Source organism: Aspergillus japonicus (assembly GCF_003184785.1).
Source record: "Aspergillus japonicus CBS 114.51 unplaced genomic scaffold BO86scaffold_60, whole genome shotgun sequence".
Classification (NCBI taxonomy): Eukaryota; Fungi; Ascomycota; class Eurotiomycetes; order Eurotiales; family Aspergillaceae; genus Aspergillus; species Aspergillus japonicus.
In genome coordinates this window covers 160,660-184,351 of record NW_020291697.1, presented here as the reverse complement: position 1 = coordinate 184,351, position 23,692 = coordinate 160,660, and the positions used below count along the sequence as shown (strand labels likewise).

The 23,692-nt window shown below is 54.4% G+C and overlaps 9 protein-coding genes across 9 annotated transcripts; 4 read left to right on the top strand and 5 right to left on the bottom strand.

The window, feature by feature from the left end:
- Positions 1-642: 642 nt before the first annotated feature.
- Positions 643-1,443, bottom strand: BO86DRAFT_321222 (putative GPI anchored protein; the record flags this gene model as incomplete). Its single annotated transcript, XM_025668335.1, has 3 exons — positions 643-839; positions 894-1,025; positions 1,107-1,443. The coding sequence occupies 3 exons, from the start codon at positions 1,441-1,443 to the stop codon at positions 643-645; spliced, it is 666 nt and encodes a 221-aa protein (XP_025524182.1).
- Positions 1,444-2,805: 1,362 nt separating this feature from the next.
- On the top strand, positions 2,806-4,660 carry BO86DRAFT_345700 (putative aldo-keto reductase (AKR)). Its single transcript, XM_025669222.1, has 2 exons — positions 2,806-3,406; positions 3,509-4,660. The coding sequence occupies exons 1-2, from the start codon at positions 3,140-3,142 to the stop codon at positions 4,181-4,183; spliced, it is 942 nt and encodes a 313-aa protein (XP_025524181.1). The 5' UTR covers positions 2,806-3,139; the 3' UTR covers positions 4,184-4,660.
- A 1,221-nt stretch (positions 4,661-5,881) lies between these two features.
- BO86DRAFT_321190 (heat shock factor family protein) lies at positions 5,882-8,342 on the top strand (the record flags this gene model as incomplete). Its single annotated transcript, XM_025668333.1, has 2 exons — positions 5,882-6,348; positions 6,413-8,342. 2 exons carry the CDS (start codon positions 5,882-5,884, stop codon positions 8,340-8,342), a joined length of 2,397 nt encoding a protein of 798 aa, XP_025524180.1.
- Positions 8,343-9,259: 917 nt separating this feature from the next.
- On the bottom strand, positions 9,260-11,481 carry cwc27 (putative peptidyl-prolyl cis-trans isomerase; the record flags this gene model as incomplete). Its single annotated transcript, XM_025669221.1, has 1 exon — positions 9,260-11,481. A coding segment is annotated over exon 1 (1,830 nt), but the record flags the coding sequence as incomplete, so codon positions are not given.
- A 151-nt stretch (positions 11,482-11,632) lies between these two features.
- Positions 11,633-13,322, bottom strand: BO86DRAFT_391964 (histidine acid phosphatase). The gene has a single exon (XM_025672709.1). It carries the CDS (start codon positions 13,297-13,299, stop codon positions 11,881-11,883), a length of 1,419 nt encoding a protein of 472 aa, XP_025524178.1. The 5' UTR covers positions 13,300-13,322; the 3' UTR covers positions 11,633-11,880.
- An 884-nt stretch (positions 13,323-14,206) lies between these two features.
- BO86DRAFT_369092 (replication factor C subunit 3) lies at positions 14,207-15,793 on the bottom strand. Its single transcript, XM_025670227.1, has 5 exons — positions 15,516-15,793; positions 15,371-15,458; positions 15,144-15,318; positions 14,698-15,084; positions 14,207-14,640 (listed from the first exon to the last, which is right to left on the bottom strand). Exons 1-5 carry the CDS (start codon positions 15,650-15,652, stop codon positions 14,249-14,251), a joined length of 1,179 nt encoding a protein of 392 aa, XP_025524177.1. The 5' UTR covers positions 15,653-15,793; the 3' UTR covers positions 14,207-14,248.
- Positions 15,794-15,913: 120 nt separating this feature from the next.
- Positions 15,914-17,130, top strand: BO86DRAFT_391962 (actin-related protein 2/3 complex subunit 3). Its single transcript, XM_025672708.1, has 6 exons — positions 15,914-16,037; positions 16,103-16,148; positions 16,274-16,545; positions 16,637-16,749; positions 16,815-16,893; positions 16,953-17,130. Exons 1-6 carry the CDS (start codon positions 16,032-16,034, stop codon positions 16,998-17,000), a joined length of 564 nt encoding a protein of 187 aa, XP_025524176.1. The 5' UTR covers positions 15,914-16,031; the 3' UTR covers positions 17,001-17,130.
- Positions 17,131-17,231: 101 nt separating this feature from the next.
- Positions 17,232-19,286, bottom strand: trm6 (tRNA 1-methyladenosine methyltransferase subunit GCD10). The gene is made up of 2 exons (XM_025669220.1): positions 19,079-19,286; positions 17,232-18,993 (listed from the first exon to the last, which is right to left on the bottom strand). Exons 1-2 carry the CDS (start codon positions 19,162-19,164, stop codon positions 17,370-17,372), a joined length of 1,710 nt encoding a protein of 569 aa, XP_025524175.1. The 5' UTR covers positions 19,165-19,286; the 3' UTR covers positions 17,232-17,369.
- Positions 19,287-19,707: 421 nt separating this feature from the next.
- On the top strand, positions 19,708-23,236 carry BO86DRAFT_345679 (uncharacterized protein). The gene is made up of 3 exons (XM_025669219.1): positions 19,708-20,825; positions 20,884-21,680; positions 21,732-23,236. Exons 1-3 carry the CDS (start codon positions 20,135-20,137, stop codon positions 22,857-22,859), a joined length of 2,616 nt encoding a protein of 871 aa, XP_025524174.1. The 5' UTR covers positions 19,708-20,134; the 3' UTR covers positions 22,860-23,236.
- The last annotated feature ends 456 nt before the right edge of the window (positions 23,237-23,692 follow it).

The following is a 23,692-nucleotide window of genomic DNA, read 5'->3' as shown; positions in this document are numbered from 1 at the left end:
TGGTGTCCGATCATTGCATCTCATTTGATGTTTGAGGCAGCTCTGTGCCCTGTATACTTCTGTGGTGAGCTTTTAACGTTTCTTAGTGTGGGTGATTCGTGAATAAGTTCACCACCTCCGCATGACAAGTATTGGCCTTCTCCTAGCACCTGTCGACAAATTCACTACTCTTGCTTCGCTGTATGACCATGGCCAGTGCCATGAAGCAGTCACCTTATTCTATCAGCCCAACTTTTACCAATTGGAGCCCCTGAGCATCGATACTCAACAAATACCGCGTCTAGACTGCCAGCACCAGATTACCTGACTCCGAAGTATCTTGTTCATACTCATCGAAACAATTGACTAACTGACAGCAGCATTCTCAAAACTTGACAACTGCAGTCGAAACCACATCAACAACCCTTCTCAAACCCAAACAACATCAACCCGACAAGATGAGATTAGATCCAATCTACCAAAATCATCACTCATACTTTCATAGTCCATCATTCATCCATAGATCTAACCAACCAATCCCCTTCAACCCTCCCACTCACTTCCCATCCCTCTCCTGCCTCCAAACCCTCAGCCCCAGAAGCCTCACTCCCCACTGATCCCCCACCACCATCCAAATACTCTTACCTAGCCACTCACTCACCCTCACAACAAAACAAGAACCCCGACCCCAACAACCGCCGCAAAAGACGCAGCCCCACGACCCCCGGCCGCCACGACCCCCGGCGCCGCATTATCAGTAACTCGGGCCCCCTCAGCAGAGACCGCGCCCGTCGCCGTAACCGAATCCGCCCGATCCGTTGCACCACTACTACCACCGGAGCCAGTAGCACTATCCCGTCCTCCCCCAGTCGCACCAGCAGTAGTAGTAGCAGTAGCAGAAGCAGCAGCCGTACCCGTGACCCCCGTCCCAGTCGCATTCCCCGTCGCCGACGCATTCACCGCGCTCAGCACCGAGGTCGCAGCCGCCGGGTTCCAGGTGGTGGTTGACAGGGAGCATGAAGTTAGAATATCGTATGCGTCTGTCCCTCCCAGCCCCCCATGGGATTAGTGTCATGCTCCGCTGCGGGGTGCTCTGCTTTCGAGATTCTTGGAGGGGTGATGCATACCGTTATCATGAAGGTCGTTATCATCGTCATTATCATTATCATCGTCGTCATCGTCGTCGTCGTCGTTGTCGGCGTCGTGATGCTGCTGAGTCCGGTAATACCCGATACAAGCCTCGCACAGCGGGATCAGCGTGGCCGCGCGGTCCCACTGGCAGACGCACTGGAGTTCGGCGCGGTCGTTGTCGGTCTTCGCGTCGCAGGCGTGCGAGATGTTGACGACGGGCCCGCACGGCTCCCAGCAGCCGTTGGGGACGTCGTTGCGGTCGAGCTCCCCGCCGGCGGTGACGGAGGTGGCGAGCATGAGGCCGCTGAGGGCTAGGAGCTGGGCGATGCGCATTTTGGTTTGTTTCTGGTTTTGCTGGTGGATAAAGGTGCGAGATGCGATGGAGAGAGACACACAGACAGAAGGAGGAACTGGAGATGAGGAGAGTCGTTGAAAGTGTCCTGAGTGCGATTTTGTTGCTGGTATCGAACTCTAATCGACCGGGACCATGGAGCCCATCTTTATACTTTACTCGAAAGGCTTGCCTTTCCCCTCATTCTCCTTGGGTGTAGGTTTCTATATTTGCTTCTTCGCTATTTCTTGATCGTAGGCTACAGCTTCTCCCCCCTTCTCTCATGGGGGTAGATGGAGCACTGAGAGCACTGCCGATGTCGAGTTCGCTTGAGTGACCAACACCCCTCCATTCATCCGGTGCGCAGAAACCCTCGTAGCGAGGAACTTGGCAAGCGAGACCAGAAACTTGCTATCTGGATGGGACCTTGCTCAGCCTCGCGGGTCGCCAAGAAGGGAGGAGGGGAGGAGGCCGCAGGAGTAGGACCCTGATGATGCGGCGATCAACATTCGAAAAACGCAATGTACAACCCGTAGAACGTGGTTGCCTGGTGGGTTTGCAGTGGTTGGAGATATCGTGGTCCGGAGAATGGTTCTGCAGGTTGGCGTTCGCTGGAGGGGGGGGGGGAGGAGTGGTGGCTTGGCTTTTTGGCTTTGCAGTCGCGAGGGGTGGCAGCTATCATATGTCATGCGGAGTCAAGGTTCATCCCGGCTGATTCTGGGCCATATTGTTTTTGGGAGGGGTGAATATCTGGGATGAGAGATGCTGCTTGGATCAGTGATGTGGTTGTGTTTATATTGAATCTTGGACTTGGTTACTCGGTAGAATGTAGAACTCTTGCGGATTCAGTGTGGTGGTATGTGATGATATTTCCGTTACAGTACACATCCAAGCATCCCGCACAGAGACAGAGCAATTGCCAGTTGCAACAGTGAGTTTGGGTATGGGTAGAGAAACGTCGGAGGTGCAGGAAAGATTCTGGAGAAGATGCATACCTGGGATGTCCCTGACAAGCCCTGCACCGCCTCTTTGCTATATATAGATAGCGTCACACGTTAATCGAACCACAAGCCAGTCAGAGTACTCATTTGTAGGTTGAAGAAACTATGCTGCCTACAATCTCAAATAGTATGCAAGAAGATTGGCAGTCAAGACAACAACTGCCCATAACTCGAGTGTGACTATGAAAAAGAAAAGGACACTGTATGTACACATGTACCAAATATCACGAAAAAGGGCCGGGCGGCTTTCGGGATTTGGTCACTATTCGGGACTCGAGTAGTGGAATGGGGTCAACTATGAAAGCACTTAGATTACTCCACCGTCCTTTTGTCCTAGACGGGGCCTACTATAGTAGTTGGATACTTTCCGGAAATGAATTCCCATACACACTCAAAAGAGTAAAGCTGATATGCTACCTACCTTAGGTCATCATGAGGTCAGTTGCTTCCCCCCCCCCTTGGATGATAAACGCGTCGGAATGTGCCGTCGAACAACCCCTCATTCGGTCCAATTTGTCCCATTCCAGTAGATGTGGATGATACCCGACATCATAAGATCCCTGCCGTCTGAAGTCCCATGTTTCCACCTCGTGCGTGACTTGCTAGCAGTACATCCTTAGTATACTCCATACATCCTATTCCTATCACTATCCGGATATCTCCTAAACGCTTCCCACTTCCCACTTCCCACTTTTCAATGGCCCGCGCTGCGATAAGCAAGATGTCCTGGGAAAACCATGTCCTTCGGCCGGTCCAGAACGCCCCTCCGTCGATAATACCGACTCTGGTATATGGGACCGCATGGAAGAAAACTCAGACTACGGATCTGGTTCACCAGGCGCTGAGCACTGGCTTCCGTGCCGTGGATACAGCTGCCCAACCCAAACACTATCGGGAGGATCTGGTCGGAGAGGGCATTCGCAGGGCCCTCAACGATGGCGCCATCCAGCGCAAAGATCTCCATGTAGGTCCTGTCATCACACCCCTTTGGAATCTCAATTTCCTGGACAAGCATACTTTACTGCATCATGATGCATGACCCTCCGGTAGCTAAGCCAGGTTTCAGGTCCAGACCAAATTCACTTCCGTCCGGGGCCAGGACCCCAAGGATATGCCCTACGATGCGAAGGCGTCCGTGACTGAGCAGGTCCATGCCTCGATTCGTTCATCGCTGCATAATCTCCGTCCGGCCGAGGCGCCGGAAAGTGCGGATGAGGCGTACATTGATATGCTTATCCTCCATTCCCCACTGCCCACCATGGCGCAGACGCTGGAGGCCTGGCGGACCTTTGAGACGTACGTCCCGCACCGCATTCGCAACCTGGGGATCTCGAACACCGACCTGTCGGTTCTGGAGGAGTTGTTTACCCAAGTGCAGGTGAAGCCCTCGGTGGTGCAGAATCGGTTCTACGCCGACACGAAGTATGATGTCGCGCTGCGCGCCTTCTGTCGGGAGCAGCACATCGTCTATCAGAGCTTCTGGACGTTGACGGCGAACCCTGATCTCGTGCGTTCGAACGCCGTGCAGTCATTGGCCCAGCGGGCAGCGCTCTCCCCGGCGGCGGCCCTCTACTGTCTGGTTTTGGGCCTAGGGTATACCACGGTGTTGGATGGAACCACCAACACGGCTCGCATGGAAGAGGATTTGGCTGCTCTCACGAAGATCGAGCGATTTTCTGGTGCTTCGCCAGGGGAGTGGCAGGAAATCCTGGCAGAGTTCCGACAATCAATCGGGGAATAAGCCATGGCATTGGCTGAGAAGGTTTAGACTATCTTCTCTACCGCTGTGTCAATGGGGAAGAAAGAAGGGAAACATGCGATGAATTGTGGAGGTTGTCTCGTAGTCTACTTCCGGCGGAATCTCGGTCCTGGCCCGTTTGTTCTTGGCTATGCCCTCTTTTGGCTGCGGTTTTGCTCTTTCCGTCCCTCTGCGGCCCTCTTTCCCCAGTCCAGTAGCATGGGAGCAAAAATTTGACCAGCCAGAACTCCATCGAAGCCGCTTGAAACATCTGGAGGGCCAATAGTTCTGGGGATCACGGCCATCTGGATGCCGAACAAGGTCGAGGCTACTGTTGATAGTAGACGATGATTGGATAGGAGGCAGAAGTGGAGAGCGTGCCGGTCCAAGGCACGGCCGAACTAGTGCTTAGACAGCCTCAAACTGTACATTTGTAGTAGTTTTACCAGTCAACTAAACAACAAAGATTTTTTTTTTCTTACTCTAAAGGTTCCCACCCCGACACTGGGGCTCTCAATGATAAGAGCCGGACCAGAAGATGAATGTCAGTGCTGATATGTCCTCTTAGCTACTACTAGTACTTAACCAGTGCTAACTCAGCTTGAAGTTAATTTCTGCTTTGACCAGTTGCCAGCCCCAGTCAATTCGCACGTGCAAGTGACAACCAGCTGAGTCAGCTATCTGCAAGACCCGCCAATCAACCGGCGCAGTTCCAGCAATTGACCTCATCACCGCCCGCCAAGCTTCTCGATAGGAGGAGTTTTGCAAGACTGGAAACGCCCTTTTTTGTTCTCTAAATCCACCCAGACCGCGCGATTAGGACCCAGTAGGATCAGCTTGTTATTGCTGCGGAGCTTTGAGACTAGGAGGGTCGTGAGCCGACAGTTTCAGCCCAGTCCTTCTTTTTTATCGAATACCCACCTACTTACCGGTAGTTATACTACTACTATTACTACTACTACTACTACTCCTGCCAGTGCGTACTTTATTGTGCAGCGCTGGTGCTTTTGGCTTTCCCTGCGCCCGCCCGCCGTGTCTCCCCCTCTGCGACCCTCTGCGACCCTCTGCGACCCAACTGGTTCGAGTTCTGTCTGTCTGTCTGTCTGTCTACTACAGTCGCCCTGCCATCGTTTCCTACAACTTTCCTTTCTCTGCGTCTGTGAGAAACAGTGCAAACCAACCGATTGTTCTCAATCGAGCCGTACCCGCCTATTGCCTGACTCCCGCCTTTCGCGTTCATTTCTTGCAACTACTCCATCTAGCGTCTGCGGCGGCGCCCGTCGCGTCTCCGCCGTTGACACTTGCGTTCTCCATCCACCCTTGTCCACTGCTCCTCCTCCTCTCCTCCTGCTCTGTTCCTTGTTTATCCTATCCTTCGAGTGATATAGCTCTGGGATTATATACCTTCGCCCCTCCCCACGACGTCTATGACTGTCCTTGGTTTTGCGATTTCCCGAATCAGCCAGCCGTGCCAGCAAGTGAACACCCGCCCGCTTATCCCCCGCCATTCGCCCACCCAGCAGATCCCGAGCAGCGAGTCGTTCCTCCCTCGCTGATCGCTTATTTCTCGGACTTTTTATCCTGCCCCATCCCTGAGCACGACGGAACACGCGAATCGATCAAAACCAGAAAAAAAAAACTCCTCTCTCCACAATACTCGCTTGCCCGACCGACCGTCCGTAGGTCGCTCAGTCGCCTGTGATGAGCCCTCAAGGAATCACCCGCAAACGACCAGCTCCTGGCACATCTCCCATCGTGCACCCGCAACTTGGCCCGCTCACGAATTATCCTCAAAATCCCGGCAACCAGCTGTCGAACGACCAATTCCTGCAATGGGGTCAGAATCCGTCCTCCAACGTCTCCAGCCCGTCCTACCCTGATGCGAGCTCTTACAACCCGGCGGCGTACACCTCGAACTCAGATGTCCCGGCCTCCACAGTGACGGCTTCCGGCCAGCTTGCCCGGCGCCAGACCCCCACTCAATTGGTCAACCGCAGTCGCGGGTATGACCAGACGTCGGCCTCTTTCTCGGACCATGGCAGTGGCTCTGGCGAGTCCGGTGGATGGGGGGAGAGCCTCAGTGAGTTGTATGAGCGCGCGATGGTCGCGAAGAGAGAAGTTCAGGCCAAACGAAAACAGATCCCTCCTTTCGTTCAGAAACTGAGCAGGTACGCTCCCCCCGGAAAAGTAACTCAAATATTCAAGGCGATGCGTGACTAACCATGGCTGCAGTTTTCTGGATGAGTCCAAAAACACCGATCTGATTCGATGGTCGGATGACGGCAACTCTTTCATTGTGATGGACGAAGATGAATTTGCGAAGACTTTGATTCCGGAGCTATTCAAGCACAACAACTACGCTTCTTTTGTTCGCCAGTTGAACATGTACGGCTTCCACAAGAAGGTGGGGCTCTCTGACAATTCCATGCGCGCCAGCGAACGGAAGAATAAGAGCCCCAGCGAATATGCGAATCCATACTTCAAGCGCGGTCACCCCGACTTGTTGTGGTTGATTCAGAAACCTAAAAACGCAGCCGGGCAGGGCAGCAAGGCGGGCAAGGGCAATGTGCGGGTGAAGACGGAAGAGATTGAGGAAAATGATAATGACGAGTACGTGGATGATGCCTTGGGACCTGCACGAGATGATCGATCGCGCAACCGCCAGCTGTCCTTGATCACGGGGAGCCTCATGCCGAAGGATCAACTCGCGGGGGTGTATAGAGAGTTGCAAGCGATTCGCCAACAACAGCAGATCATCTCCAACACCATCACCAAACTGCGGAGGGAACATGAGCAACTGTATGCGCAGGCAGCCAACTTCCAAGAGCAGCACACCAGGCACGAGAACTCCATCAACGCGATTTTGACGTTCTTGGCGACAGTCTACAATCGCAGTCTGCAAGGGCAGGAAGGACCGCAAAATCTAGCGAATTCGTTTGCTGGGGCCATCTCCCAGGAGCATGGCAATATCGTTGACATGGACGATTACTCACTCGGGTCTCTCGGGCCTACCGACCTGACCAGCCCAACGGGACCGCGGTCGCTGAAAAAACAGCAGCTCCTGCTCAAGGCTCCTCCGGGGCCAGACCGTCAGGGCCGTGCCACGACCTTGTCCCCAGCTTCCACTACCTATGACCGTTCACATTCGCGCGGTCATGGCCGGCAAGCCAGCGCCTCTCATCCGGGACATGTCGAAGAGGTATACGACAACAGTCCTCGGCAGAAGGAGGCGCAACCGCCTCCAGGGTCTCATGTACCCCAGCGGGACATCATGTCAGTCATTCAAAATTCCAACGCCCGAAACGGTATGCCAACGAGTTTCGCCGACTTCCCGAATGTTTTGTCATCGCTCGAGACTTCGGGCGGTAACTCGCCACTTACCCCCAGCCAACGCGCCGATATGCTTCGCCTCATGGCCCATGAGACAGGCTCCGGTGGAGTCAATGGTGCATCGTCTCCAAATAACGCCTTGGTCACCCCGACGCCTCCGCCGATGCCGCACAACTATTCCGGTCGGCTGGCCAATACACGTGCGGAGATCGACAACCTGGTCAAGATGCAGGCCGAGCAAGATCGCTCTGTGCAGAACCTGACCAACCTCTTACAACCCCTCAGCCCTACGGGCACCATACCCGGAATCAGCATAGATGGCAGTGCGCCCCCTCCCCCACTTGACCTTGATACTATCTTCAATAACGACTACTTCACGGATATTGGAGATTTGGAACATAATAAAGCTAGCTTAGGTTATGGCGATCCGGCCGGGTCCGTGCCAGCCACAACCGCGGCGGACCCGGTGGTTACCGCCGGTCCCAATGATGGTGGGATCAAGGACGCGAACGAGTTGTTCGACTTCGACAATCTCCCCGCTGATAATGATCTCTTCGGCGGAGCCAATCCCCCACCACACAATCCTGGCTTCTACCATGGATTCGATGGGAGCGGGTACGGCGGAAATGACCTTCACGCCGGCATCGGGGCGGATGGGCCGCTTCCTAACGGCAAAGACGCTAGCAGAGTTGAATCTTTGCCTGACAGCGATGCCACCAGCCCTGCTAACACTGTGGACGAGAGCTTACAGTACGGTGGGCTAGACACGGGCAACGATGCTCCGGGAGGTAAGGGTCTTGGTAGCGGCGTGAAACGGCGCAAGAAGGCTTGATTTCCGACTTTGATGATATTCTACTAACGGAGGTCGGGCACCGACCAAGCTTGACTGCCCAAAAAAAAGGACAAGGGAGCGAGATAGAAGTGAGATGCAAGTGCACGTATACGTGGGCAGTCTCCGCAAGACTGAGTCGCGAAGTCTATGAGGAAAATGCATTCTACTTTCTTTGCTTTTCCTATCTTTTAGTCTCTCCGTCTACCAATGTGTATCAGGTACTAAGGCCCACTGCCTTTTGACTCCCCCTCCCCCCTTTCCCCTTTCCCCTTTCCCCTTTCCCCACCCTTCCACCACTGCCCTTCGATTCCTCAAACTAGAATCTATGTTTTTTATCTATTATGTTGTGATGACCCACCAACAAAAAGAACCAAACCGGAGGGATATGGCCTGGAAAAGATCAACTTGTTCATATTTGGCGAAAGAAAAATGTTAGCTAGTTTGGTCTGCTTCCGATGTCTAGCCGATCAATCTTCCCATGCAGTGGCATTGGTAGAATTTCCTTTCTGGGCCATAATATAGTAATGAATTCTCATGAGAGCGGTGTGTGTGACCGGTTGCTTGCATTTCTGTTAAACATACCAGAACAAACAGTAAATCACAGATACTCCCTTAGAAAACCAATGCTACTGATTGTGGCATGTACAAGCCATTGCTCATGTTCCAGAGTGTCTGGATCAATGGCCATGCTGTGCACATTAGCAACCCCCTCATGATCAGTTACCCTTGCCTTGAATCCAAGATAGTGGATCCATATATAATAGATTCCTTACTAGATCTCATTTCCAACATACAGGAATCACCGAATAATGTGTACAGATCCAGCACTCAGCCCAGCACCTACATACACCCAGTATTGTACATACCAAGGACTACCTTATATTCTGTGTAAAGTGAAAAAGGGGCTAGCGCCTCCGCTCCCTCTCCCTCTCCCACTCCAGATCCCCAACCCGGCCACGCTTCCGCTCCCGCTCCCGATCCCGCTCCAACCCTCTCTTCTTCCCCGACGACGAGGAGGCGGCGGCCACAATCTCCCGCTCCTTCTCGCGGGGATCGATCACCATCAACGAATCCACGTCCTCCGGGTGCGCCTTCTTCCAATTCAGATCCTTGCCCAGCGTATCCTTCCCGAACCGCAGCTGGTGCGTCAGCCACCCGCGATCATTGTCCGGGTCGCCGGCTGCTGCTGCTGTTGCTGCTGCTGCTGCGTCAGGGTTCTCGTCGGCGGCGTCCGGGTCCGGGTTCTCGTTCCACGATTGGCACGATTGGCAGTTCGCGATGAAGTGCAGGTCGCATAGTTGGGCTTCTTCGTCTTCGTTTCCCTCTTCTTCTTCTGCTGCTGCTGCTGCTGCTTTCGCGGGTGCATGGGGGGTGGGTTTGCTGCTTGGTTTGGTGGCGGCGGACGGGGCGACGGAGTCCGCGTTTTCGAGCTTGGCCTTGAAGGCGTTGAACATCTTCAGCGCTTGGGCGTCGGCGGAGTTGCTGCTGGAGAAGCCGGTGATTCCGTTGGCGCTGCCGCCGCTTGTTCCGGAGGCAGTGCTGCTGCTGCCGGGGGCAGGGCGCCGGCGGCCCCGGATGGCGGTGGAGGGGATCATGGCTTCCAGGGCGGATTTCTTGTGCGTGGAGGGATCGTGGACCGGGGCGGTGCTGCGGCGCATCGAGGCCATGACGGCTTCGATTTCGGCATTCGTGCGGTCGAGTTTGGTTTGTTTGGGGGCTGCGGGGGTGGGTTCGGGGGAGGAGGTTGGGGATTCCGGGTCGGGGAGGGGGAGTTGGGTGGATGGGTCGGGGGTGCTGGGTTTGCGCGTGGGCTGTTGTGCTGGTTGTGGTGGTAGTATGCTCGATGCTGCTGGTGGAGGAGGTCGTTTGGTGCGGGGTGGTGAGTCGTCTTTCAGGTCTGGGTCATGTAGCTTCTTCGTCGACGAGGAGGGTGCTGCTGCATCGGTGACCAGCGCAGCGTTGTACTTCGGTTTCGCCGCTCGCACGGGAATCCCTTCCTCCTCGCCATCCTCCTCGCCATCATCCCCATCCCCACCGGCGAAACTCAACAGCGTCTTCTTCGGCTTCTTGCTCTTCTTCTTCGCACCACCCTTACCCTTCTCCTTCTCCCCCGCCCCTCCTGCTGTTGCTGGCGCAGCAGCCGCCACCCTCCTCCGATTCAGAACCACCTTCCCCGCAAACCTCCCCAACTCCCCGACCTCACACCCCGTCACTTTGACCGGATACACCGGCCGTTCCGTGCCGGCCACGACCTCCGCCTCCGCGATCTTGAGCACCGTGAAGATACTGTCCCCCTCCACGCGCCCGAACAGCGTGCACTGCCCGTTCAGCTCCCGCTCCGTGTTCGCCAGGGTGATGAAGAACTGGCTGCCGTACGTCCCGTCCTCGCTCTTGGCCATCCCCACGAGCCCGCGCCGGTTGAACCGCAGCCGGCTGTGCAGCTCATCGCGCAGCACAATCTTCTCGGTGGGGTCGCGCGCCTCCGGGTCCGTCTCGAACTCGGCTTCCTCGTAGATGGACGTGCCGCCCGCGCCCGTGCCCGTCGGGTCCCCGCCCTGGATCACGAACCCCGGCGCCACCCGGTGGAAGATCGTCCCCGTGTAGTAGTCGTCCGCGACGTGTTGGAGGAAGTTGCGCGTTGTGAGCGGGGTCTGTGCGCCGAAGAGGGAGAGGTGGATTGGGCCCAGGGTCGTGTGCAGGGTTGCTGTGGCCGTGGCGGGGGGTTCGGTGTTGTAGTGGGTTGACATTTTGGGCAGGTTTGGGGGTTTGGTGGGAGTTGGTGTGAGGGTGAGAGTGGGTGACAGGGTTTAAAGAGAAGGGTTGATTTCCGGCGCAGACGGGAATGATGGTGCGTGTGGTTGGGTCAGGTTGCGTGTATAAGGTGGGCGGATGGATATAGCGCAGTAGGTGTATGCGATGGGGAGGATGTGGTTCGTGGGCTTGCTGCACCCCGCGGTGAGGTGGGAATTGGGTTAAGCCGCGGAGAGAGAGAGGTTGATGGGGATAGGAAATGAAGGTCAAGACGAAGCGGAAGCTTTCCCGGGAAACTTTCGGCTGCGTCACGTCACGTCACGCTTCTACTCCGCCCTACCCACGGCCACGGTCTCCAACTTTCGCTTGAATCAATTGATCTTGCTATAGTTATATCATGGATATAGTGGTTGTGGCTCATCTTTATATCGATTTACATGCTTCAGATCAGAGATAGCTGATTCAGCCACGAGCTGACTGTAATGATAGTTTTCACCTTAAAACTAGACGGTCATAAGTATAGCTGCGGAAGTTCCTAACCAGGGTCTATCTATATCGAGAGGCGGGATCGAGGTTTCTATGCCTCATGTGCATTTATTTAGACTCTGAATGGGAAATTCTTATTGAAGATAGAAGTGGATATTGACTTGCAACAGCAAAATTCTTGTTCATTATCTGCGGATGCTATTATTGCTGCATGAAGATCACCCAATCCACTGTCATACCGTAAATCGTCCCTCATTAGAATCCAAGCGCTGGACCTAGACATCTACATCTCTCATTGACCTTATTTCTCAGCATCAGCAGCGGCGGCCGCAGCAGCAGGAGCGCGCTTCTTGGTGATGCGGAATCCACCAGCCAGGAGGAACAGTGCCTCAAGACCAAGGATCACCGCTAGAGTCACCATCGCACCGATGACACCGGCCACGGGCCTGGAGACTCCACCGTCACTCTTCGACTGCGACGAAGTAGTCGTGGTGGTGGTGTTCGAGCTAGTCGAATAGGCCGCACATTCTCCATCGGTGTTGCCGCAAACACTGCACCACTGCTTGGTCGAGGTGACGGCGATCTTGCTCGAGAGCTCGGAGAACTCCGACCAGGAGATGGTTGAGCTGGACTTGCCAAAGAGCGAGTACTCGGTCGGCGAGCCGGATGAGAGCGTTCCGTTGTGGAACACGAAGCGCACGCTGATGTCGGAGGTCGAAGGGAACGAGTCCGTCGAGTTGGTCACCAGCTCCCATGCCATGGAGGAAGCGTAGTCAGGGATGCCCGTGAAGTCGACGTCCGCAGCGGGCAACTGCGCAAGTCCAAAGTAGGACATGAAAGTGCCGTAGGAGCCGAACTGGATGTTCAGCTTGGATTTGCCCTTGGAGGAGATGGTTTCGTTCAGGCCGGTGAGCACGTCTCCGGCGAGGATTGCCCCTGCGATGGCGCGGATGGTGTCCGAGGAGTTGTAGGCCAAGTTGTACTGCTCAATGTTGGCCAGGAGGAGGGCCTGGTGGAGTTGTTCCTCAGTGGGGACATTGGTGGTGTTGTGGATGTACCCAACATTGAGGTAGTCGAAGATCGTGTAAGCGTTCTTGAAGCTCATCTGGGAGTCGGAGAAGGTCCCGTTCAGCAAAGAGGACAGGGACTGATAGAAGTCCTGGGTGGAGGAGTGTAGCGAATTGTACAGTGCCGAGGAATAGTAGTTGTTGCTGCTGACCTCGGCGTTCTGGCACTCAGTTGAGCTTTGCAGCCAGGCTGTGTCCTCACTATTCGAGTTAGTCTCGGTGAGGGAGATGGGAATCAGCTGGTATCCGTTGAGGGGAGAATCGACAGTGCTGCCATTAGCCAGGGTCTGGTTCGCCGACGAGCCGACGGGAGGGTAGACACCCTGGAGGAAGCCCGTGGCCGAGTTTTGAAGCACATCGTCGGAGGGCGACGAGACACTGATTTGGGTCAACTTGACAATATCCTCGTTGATCCCCTGGATCTGGAGAGACGAATTCGAGTCAAGATACCGGCTGCGCCAGTAGCTGCCTGTCTGATAGACCTCACTGTAGCCCAGATCAGTCAGCTCCGTGTTCTTCAACACCTTAGCGGTCCGATCTCCGTGACGAGCGAAGACATAAGCCCCGAGGATCCTCTCTGCTGATACTGGCAGGGCCAAAGGCATAGCCACCAAGGCAAGCATGAAACTAGACTGCTGGGTAGAGGACCGCATGATGAAAGTTGACTGCCACGAGGTCTCCAACTCTGGGGAGAGAATCGAGAGGAGGATTAGAGGAGAAGGAGAGGAGTAGAATGAGGGGAAGGTAGCAGCCAGACCAGTCTATAAGAGAAAAGAACCACGGCCGACGGCCAGCCAGCCCGGCGTCTGCCGCGGAGCAGGACTTTATCATGAGATTGATTCGCCTCGACCACGGCGGGGTCCGCAGGGGAAAAAAAACCAAAGGAATAGGAGCTAAACCCTACAGATCGGAAGGGTCCTAGACAACATGATTACTTGGCAGGAGAATCGGAATTGGTTGGTCAAATTGCTTCCCTGTCTTAGGGTGCAATTGCAACTTAGGTGCTGTACAAATTGCAACTGATAGGAGAAATGACTCCCCGGAAAGTGCCATCCTGCAGATAATGCTCGTATTGTCCCGCGGAAATGCGACGATGAAGCCATTGAACAATTCCAGGAGAGCTTATCTGATGCCAATGGTGAAATCATGACCAAAAACGCCTCTTGGCCTTGTTCCCCGCTTGCGGGCTTGGCTTCCATCCCGTCTTTTCTTATCGACATCGACTGACACAAACGATGAAAGATGAATTGACTTTAGTGGACATTCCGATATGCGTTTCTTCGTTACTCTTAGTCTAACAAACCGCTGAACGGGGGAAATCTTGCGCTGCTGAAGACCCCCAAGATAGGTTGTCTACCCCAGCTGCGGGGATCCAACATTGAACCCTGAGTCAGAGACCCTGAAAGGATTAAAGTGGAGGAACTGCAAGTCCCAGGCTTATTAACCTATTTTGTCAATCGCCTTATCGGCAGCAAGGCGCTATTGGCTCGTTAGGTAATTCTCATACCAAATCAACCGTCCTGTAGAATTCTTCTGATCAATTGACTTATGTGGTATAGAATGATTTGATCATAAATTCTTCTTATGATGCTGCAAGAGTGACTACCGGTCCATCAGCTCACAGCCGTTTCGTACAACACCCACCAATCCGCCTGTCTGCATCGTCTCGGAACCTCCTCCCGCCAGCCTCCATTCTATCTCCGCTAGCCCTTCCAGCCAGGTAATCCTGGTTTGTGCGGGGACTTCTACCCGTTGCAGCTGGTCGCCCAACGCAGACAGGATGTCCGCCAGAGCTAGACCCTTATTGGTCTTAATCGTATTAATCGTGTTGAGACATGAGGTAATATCACTCGTGTTAAGAAGTGTTCGCATGATCTCTTCGATATCAGAGGGATGGGGCGCGGCAATGCAGTCGTAAATCGTTTCATTCGTAATCGTCTCTGGCTCTGGACGGGGCTGGTCTTGAGGGGCGTCCTTCATGGGAAGGGGTATACCTAATAAGGTCAGTATGAAGGAACTTTCCCGAGACTATCATCGGGGCATGGACGTACTGCTCGCATGGCAAGCCTGAAGGACGTTCAAGGCACGTCGCATGTCACCCTTGCTCAGCTTGACCAGGCTGTCTACTGCTTCGGGCTGAATGCTGATCTGCTCCTTCTCAATCACCTGATCCACCAAGACTCGGATATCCCGCTCTTTCAACGGACTGAATCGGAATCGGGTACAACGCGAAAGGAGAGCCGGGGAAAGTTTGTGCGTATAGTTGGCGATGATGCAGAATCGCGTGTTGGCGGTGTACCGCTCCATAATCCGGCGAAGTGCCATCTGTGCAGTTGCCGTCATAGCATCGGCTTCATCAAGAATAATGAGTTTGAAAGATGCGAGCGAGGAGCCACCGGAGGCAGCTGCGGGAGCCATGGAGAAAATCTGCTTGGTGCCTAGCAAACGTAGGGTAAGTTGGGAGCGCCATGCTATAGTTGTTGGTGGGTGGACATACTGGCAAACGTCTTGATCTGCTCACGGACCACATCAATACCACGGTCATCACTGGCATTCAGCTCTAAAACCATCTGTCGCATGTTCTTGCTGCCATATATCCGCCTGGCCAGCGCGAGGATAGTGGATGTTTTGCCCGTACCAGGAGGGCCATAGAGAAGGAGATGGGGGAGACGCTAAAGCTTGGTGAGTAGCTAGTGAGAGATCTGCGGAGATATTATTGCGTACATTGGCTTCGACGAATTTGTTGATTGTGGCTAGAATGTCCTGGTGTCCGGAGACATCGTCGAGAGTATTCGGTCGGTATTTTTCGACCCTGGTAGCAGTCAGTTAACAGAAGCACTATGGCAGGTCGAAAACATGGTCAACGGACCAGGGAAGGTTGTCTTGAGCCTCAATTGGTAGATCTGCCGCGGGTCTTTTGGATTTAGAATTGGTGTTATCGGAGCTGAACTGGATCGCGTTTTTGGACGGAGCGTCCACGTCCATGTCGTCCTCGTAATCGGACATTGCGAGTCTCGGGCTAGAGTTGCTGGATACCTAATGAGTGCTAGAAATGAAATCGATTCGATTTGCGGAAACTCAAGAGTAAATCCCGGAGCAAAACACAAGGGAAGGGCCAGACGCGTCGAAATCCCGCAGCGCGTAAAGAGGTTCGGGGCCGGAAAATCCCAAGGCGGAGGAGGAGGAGCTCCTGAGGCGGCAGGGCGGGTGATGACATGCGACGACGAGGAACCTCCCGCCCGCCAGTCTGGCAGCACCGCCTTCTATCAGCACTTCTCCCTCCCCTCACTCACCCCCCCCACTGCCGTTCTCCTGACCCATCAACAGCCAGCCCTCATTAGACAGGCTCTAAGGGGATTCATTGCTCTTTCTCTATCATCACATTATGCCTGTAAGCTTTGCAGGACTCCTGCTAATGATTATTTCCATTGCACTTCCCCCCTGACACTGGTCTAGGCCTACCACTCCATCTTCCTCGAGGACCGGGATGTCCCCGTAATAGGTATGGCGGAATGCGCTTCCCTCTCCCAGGCGCATTTCACGAACACCCTCCCCCTCCCATGAGAAGGCAGCAGCAAAGCCAATCAACATCAACTAACTCCCATCGACTTCATCTTTGTTCTACAGGCAATTTCCCCGTCCTCCCCCTCCGCACCCGCACACGCGGCCCCGCATACACCCTTCCTCCGCTCCCGCCTAACGCCGATATCGAAGTGCCCGCCGATAGCGAGTCCTACGACTGTGTCGACGAGATCCTGTCGCTCTTCCGGGCCAATGTTCTGTTCCGCAACTTCGAGATCAATGGCCCGGCCGACCGCATGCTCATCTATGGAACGTTGTTCATCACCGAGTGCTTGGGCAAGGTGAAGCCAACGATGGCTGCTCGCGATGCGGAGAAGGTTAGGAAGCTTTTCCCCCAAAAGAGGACATTGCTTTTTGCTGTCTGGCTGAAGGAAGGAAGCTTTGCTGACGGAAAGTGGCACATTCTAGGCTCTGATCAACGTTGCGCTTGACCACTTTGCTATCCCCGGTGACGTGGCCTTCCCTCTGAACCAGGCTTTCGAGCCTCCCCGCGACCGTCAGGATGCCGAAACGCTCAGATCGTATGTCTCTTATCACTCCAATGCGTTAGTGTCTGGGTTGACTGCTAATGTGGTTGGTATGCTAGTTATCTGTCCCAGGTGCGACAGGAGATCGCTATCCGCCTGCACGCTAGATTATACCCCGGTGGTGTCGGTCCCTCGAAGGTATGTTTCCTGGATCTGCTGGTGATGAGGAGGACACTGGCTGATATACTCTTCTACAGTGGTGGCTCAGCTTCACCAAGAGAAAGTTCATGGGAAAGAGCTTCTAAGGTAGATTTGTTGCTTTGATTTTGCGCCCATCCAGTCAGCGTGTGACAAACCCATCAGGACGGCGGCCGAGGTGTTGTCACTTTACTCTATGTATATTTGAATATGAGCGTTGTGAAAGCGAAAATCAACATGGTTCGCTATGGTGACCAGGTAACGCCTAACCATGGTCTTGGTCTAAGCTTACAGCAGGGGTGGCCCGACTAAGTCGTCCTTGTCACGCAGATCCGTAACAGGAGTTTCCGAGTGGTTACTCGAATGTTGACATTAACATCATGAGATTCCACAAAAGGATTGAACCCTTTCCGACCTGGTAATTCGTAGAGCTTCTATGTTACAGGTTCGACAAGAGATTGGCAATCCAGCACGATCTACACAGTCATCTCCACATCAGCACCCTCACCACTGTCTGCCGGGGTCTCATCTGACCGAGCGACCTTTCTCTTCTTGCGGCTGGGGTTACCTGCTGCCTCAATGTGCTCTTGCGTGGGAACAACTTTAATCCCGTGGAAAATGAAGCCGTCCGCACCACCCCGACTAGACATCAGGGGATGTGACCGCCCTGGCAGGACCTGCCACACCCGAACTCTGGATGTCTCCAAGGTAGGTGCCAGTAGCAGGGTCGGGTCGAGAGGGAATTCTTCCTCGAGCTCAGATTTCACATCGACCGAATCATCGGAAGTGGCCTTCTGCGCCACCAACTCGCGCCTTCGGTTGATGAATGCAGTCTTTCTTGCGGTAGAGTACAAATCCATTACCTCTGTCAGGGGCTCGATATTGGGCGAGTATATGGCGACAGGGGCCGAGCCGGCCAATAGCGGGATCGTGTACTTCAGCACGCTGCTCGGGTCCATCAGGGTTGCGATCACCAAGCCATCAAAACCACCGGCCCGGGCCTCGTCGACGGTTCGTCGTACCCGCATCCACCGACCACGCTTGCGGTGGTAAGCGCTGCGCTTGCTCGACTTGTATGTGGAAAGCTCCTCAGCGGGGATCTCCGTGGGTTCCTGAGCGTATATGCTGTCTGCGTTGGGGTCCAGAAGCTGCATGAAGGAGACAGTCTTGAAGTTCGTGTAGAGAGGGTGAGAGTCGCTCGGGTCGTCGGCCTCGTAACCGAAGTATTTCAGGAGGCTGATGTTGGGTTGCTTGTTTGCATGGAGCAAGGTAATGGTGTTTCCTTGCGCAGACATCTGCGGGCGACGATTCCGACGTGACGGGGCACCCTCGGTGGGTTGTGCCTCCTCATCGTGCTCTCCTTGCGCGCCGGTTGTTGCCGGCACGTTCTGGTGAGCGTCCTGCTGCTCGTCATCGAAGTCTCCATCGTGCGGGTAGAGGATCCCCATCCTCTCCGCCATAGCTGCGACCACCAAGCCACCGGTATCATCAACGACCAGGTACCGCCCATTCGGATTCGACAGCACGGTCTCCATGTCGAAGGAGGTGCTGCCTCCGTGGTGCACGTTGCCCCAACACCCCAGCAGGCCGAGCGCCTCATCGCGCATCTCCAAAGTTCGCGCCGCCTCCTTGTCCTGCAGCATATAGTTCGTCAAATAACTGACATCCAGGGGGATGATCGTAAACCGCTTCATGTACTTCCGCTCCTTGCGCAACTTGTATTTCGCCAGCGAGAACGCCGTCTTCTGATCGATCGCCGAATGTGACTCCAGGAGCTTGGCGATGATCTCCTTGCCGGCCCCCGTGCTCTCCTTCTTCAGGGCCTCGATCTCCTCGATGGTCAACTTCTGCGTTGAGCGATCGTCGATCGTATCGCGGTTTGTGCGCATGGTCGACGCCTCGTCGCTGGGCTCTTGGTCGTCGCCGTCGCCTTCGCCTTCGGCAATGAGGTGTTCCGCATGGAGCTCGGCCGCCGAGACAATGCGCAGGTGGGTGCTATCGGGCTCGCCGGGGGTCTCGTGGATGTCGAAGGTTAGGTAGAAGGGACGGCCGATAATTTGGTTGGCGGGGAACGTTCCATATTTGCCCAGGAATACTTGGCTACAGAGGTTCTCGGTCAGCTAAGAGTGTCGGACGAAAAGACATCGAGCCCATTTGCTCAGTCGGGGCAGGCGCGCGCGCATACGTATTAGGGACAATCTTTTGGATCCTCGTCTGATCGGACGGGAGCTTGAAGGCGACGAACTGATTCGGTCGCACGTAAGAATGCATGCTGGGCGACGGTGGGGGGGCAGGAAGCTTTCTCAATTCATCAACATCTAAATTCAACCGTCCCGCATCAAACACGCAATGAGGAGATAATTTAAGTCGCAATGCTAGACTTCTGATAAGCCTACTGGATCTGGGGGGTTCATTTCACTTTTTTTCTGCGATAACGCACGGACCCCACGAGCTTGTGATAATGCAGGGGTTATGTAAGCGCTGTGCTGTGGGCGGGAAAAGATGTTTTTCCGTTTGCCGGCGGCAGCAGCCCACGACGTCATCGCGTGGCTTGTAGTATGTGGCTTTACAGTGGGTACAGTGGCTGTGCTTCAGGTGGAGATTGTGTCAGTGATTAGTGTACCACATTACCATACAATACACATTGCCTGGACAGCGCAGGAGATCCAGGCAGCCGAATTGCTGCCCCGTGCGGTAATTGGCTGTATGCGTTGGGGTGTTTGGAATCTCCACCGCCCATTGACAGCCATCCGAGGTCGACGATAACCGTTCTATTCATCTATGGGAATTCGGGTGCCTGTGACCCTCGTTCGACTTGTTCTGGCGTGCTATCCCTCTCAGCTGCTGCTTTCAAGCTTACGCATTCAATTGCACCGTTCTCTGCCGTATCCCTGGTCTAATGCGCAGGACTATGGTCGTGGACTGAAGTTGTTTACTGCTCCAGTAACGAGGCTTGGAGCTACTGCCCCCGTTACGTATACATCCCCCCCGGTAGCTTCCAACCATATGCTGTCGGCATTCCCCTTCCCATCATCTATCCATCCATCCATCCATCCATCCATTCATTCATGCATCGAAGGTGTCTGACTGCACCTGTCATTTCTTTGTCACCAACTCAACTAAAGTTCACTGGCCTCTCACCTCTGCCCATACTCATTCTGCCTGTGATCTCATTGGTCCCCAGGCTTGTCCAACGTTTCATCAATTGACGCCCGTGAGCCCGGCCGGTCCCCCCGCCTTCATGGTCCTGCGAAAACGAGCTCCGCCACGTCTCCAGAGTCTCGGCCAAGCCTTTGATCCCTCAGACCCTCGTTATCTGCCTTCTAAAACCTCGCCAACCTCCAAGTCATTGTCGTCCTCGTCCCCCAAGCGTCTTACCCGCCCTCGAAGGGCTCAAAGCACCCCCCAACCTCAGCGGGCCGCTTCCCCCGACTCCATCTTCTACCCCGACCTCAACACTTCACCGGCATTTGACCTGATGCCTCTAGAACAAGCGCAGAAGTCTCCAACCAGGGTCTCTCCCGGTGATGCCACAAATGCATGGGCAGATGAGCTCGTGGAGAGGTTCAACCTTGGCTCGCATGATTCTTCCGGTCTAGCGCAACCTGCGCCAGCTGTGCCGGCTGCAAATGGTGCGCAGGCAACAGAAAGTAGTAGGGTCGCCCGTGTGCCGACAGTCTTGACTCCCGGCGCTCATGGAAGACCCCTTACAAACGAGTGGCAGCAGCCACAACATCAACCTGCTGGGAATGGCTCCGAATGGGATCCGCACTCGGGCCAGCATTCTTCTATGCCGCTGCAGTCCAATAATCCGTTCCTTAAGCCAAGGACACCTTCCGGGGCGAACCCATGGGAAGATCCCCAATCCCGTGCTTCATATGGTGAAACATCGTCGATCTCACATGACGGGGCAAGTGTCCGCTTAGGTCAAGGTAGGTCTACCCAGAGCGTTCTGTCCGTGGCAATAGCTCTAACGGCGTCTTTGCTTAGACGAAGGCTATATTCCGATGACCGCGCGCTTGTCGCTCTTGGAACAGCCTGACGAGGCGTCCCCGTGGGCTGACGAACATACTTACACTGCCACGCAACCCGCGCCACATTCGCAAGTCCAGCCTGCTCAGCATTTGCACGAATCAGGCAGGCTGTCGCCAGATAGAAGCATTAGTACCCCGGCATCTTTGAATACCAATGCTACGGGCTCATCTCATGTTCATATCGATGTGAACGATGCTCCAATCTCGCAGATTGGGGAATCAAGCCGATTAGGTCCTACGGAATATGGAATCATGGACGCATCTCCCGATATGTCTCAGCCACAAAAGCGTCTTTCAGGTCCACCTTTACCGGAACGACCGAAAACGACATCCGAGCCAACTGCAGAGACCCATGCTCAGTCGGCACTACCGGCTCCATTAACTGAAACTGAAATGCAGCGCCAACAGGAGCAAAGATCCGAGACCTATTCCATTCGGCATGTTCATTGGATGAACACGACAGGCGACCTCTGCGACTCGCCAGTTCTGGTACAGAATAAGAATGGCCCATGTCCTCTTTTAGCACTAGTGAACGCCCTTGTTCTACGTGCAGCAGGGCAAGAAGTCCAACCACCCATTGTACGGGCTTTACAGACTAGGGAGCAGATCTCTTTAGGGTTGTTGATAGAAGCATTGTTTGACGAGCTCACAACATGCTTGGGCCCGAATGATGAGCTTCCGGACATCGAGGCTCTTAGTCGCTTTTTGACTATGCTACATACCGGCATGAATGTCAATCCACGACTCACATTGGTATGAAGGCTGTTTTCCCCCCTACTCAACCCATTCTCACAAACCCCACAGGAGTCCGAACATAGCCTTGGCACTTTTCTACAGACCGATGTTATCCGGTTATATAGTACATTCGGCGTACCATTGATTCATGGCTGGGTAGCCCCTCCATCTACGGAAGCCCATGCAGCCCTGGACCGGGTAGCTCAGTTCTACGAGGACATTCAGCTTCTTCCCTTTCGTATGCAGGAGCTCGAAGATCGGGTCATCCAAGGGGGCTCGCTAACGCCTCAGGAGGAACAAACTATGCAAGATATACACACCATCCACGGGTTTACCGATGTGGAAAATGCAACTCAACTGAGTCCTTTCGGCCTCGATCAATTGCTGGCAAAGTTGCAGCCGGGGTCACTGTCCATTTTATTCCGCAATGACCATTTCACAACACTCTACAAACACCCGCAGCTCAGTCGGTTATTCACACTAGTCACCGACGCCGGCTATGCCTCTCATGCGGAAGTCGTGTGGGAGAGCCTCGTTGACGTAAATGGGTCAAATACCAGCTACTATGCCGGAGACTTCCGCCCTGTCAGCCATGATGCTCCTAGGGCGTCTGATCCCTCCGGTCCACGAACCTCAAGCAATCCGAGAGACTCTCTACCAGTGCCTCCGGAACGACAAAGTGCCAATCTCACTCCTCAGGAACAGGCGGACGCTGACTACGCTTACGCCCTGTCCCTGCAGTATCAGGAAGAGGAACAGAGAGAAAGCACTGCTAGCAATGACAGAAATCCGACCCATCGCGCCTCCATGTCCAACGCCTCCACTGGTGTATCCCGGGAGTCAGCCTATGCTCACGATCGCTCATCCAGTGGTGTCAACGTCAGCAACACTGGCAGCGGAGGCTCGTACGCGGCAGCTGCACGAAGCCAGCCGTCGCGACAAAGTCAGGGCTCGGGACGACGCTCGCAGACACGCTTGACCACTCATCGTCCTGTGCACGACGATGAAGTCCCGCCACCTTCATACGAGCAGGCCGCCAGTAGCCCAATTTATCCAGCGCCTCAACGAAGCGCTGTTAACTCCACGGAAATGCCTTACCCACGAACCACGGCTGGAAGGCGACCCTATGGAAACTCCATCTCAGCGGGGTCTGCAGAGCGCGCCAAAGACCGGAATAAGGACTGCGTGGTCATGTGAGATCTTTCCTCGCATTGACATATACTATTCACACAACTTGAAATCCGCTCTCGCAAGTGGACTATGGTCTCGGATTCGACGATAAGATCCTGTGAAATGACTGATGCTCTTATGTAATATATGAATACTGCTGTTTTGTGATTACGCTAGACGACTAGCACACGGCAGGCTTTGTGTTCTGAGGCTTGATATGACCTTTGATACGCAGTTTGTGGATTGCAGTGGCTATATAGGGAGGAATGCTGTTTTATAACCTCCAAGGGGCTTGACTTTTGTCCCGGGTTCTATTTTCTTGTTCAGTTCTCGGAGTTGTACATAGCGAATAGCGTGAGGTCCTGTTGAACTGATGATTTATGATACATGATGCGAGTATCAGGAAAGAGGGGTCCATTCCTGGCAAACCTGCGAACGAAGTCCTGGGCTATGAATTGAGACAGGTAAACCTCCCGTATGGCACAGAGTTTAGATCTACCTCTAGGCTAGATGACCTGACACTACCCCAATTCCAAGCCACTCCATCTAGCCGACACAAATTCGTTGGGCATCATCCCTGATCCGATCTGATTAGATCCTGTCCCCCTCGCCTCCGAAGCTCCCCACGTCGCGTTCGACGCGGGCGCACCGGAAAGCTTCCCATTGGCTTGAGTATCTATGAAAGTGGATTCTCGCGTTTGATACCTACAGTACGGTAGGTAGTAGCATGACCTCTCGACAGAGCGACGAGCGGTAATTGGGCGGTGTGTCGAGTGGGTGTTTTGATTGAACGCCGGGAGAAATCTCAACTTGGGCCCGAGCAGCGCTAATGACATAGACTAGACTAAATTATCAACAAA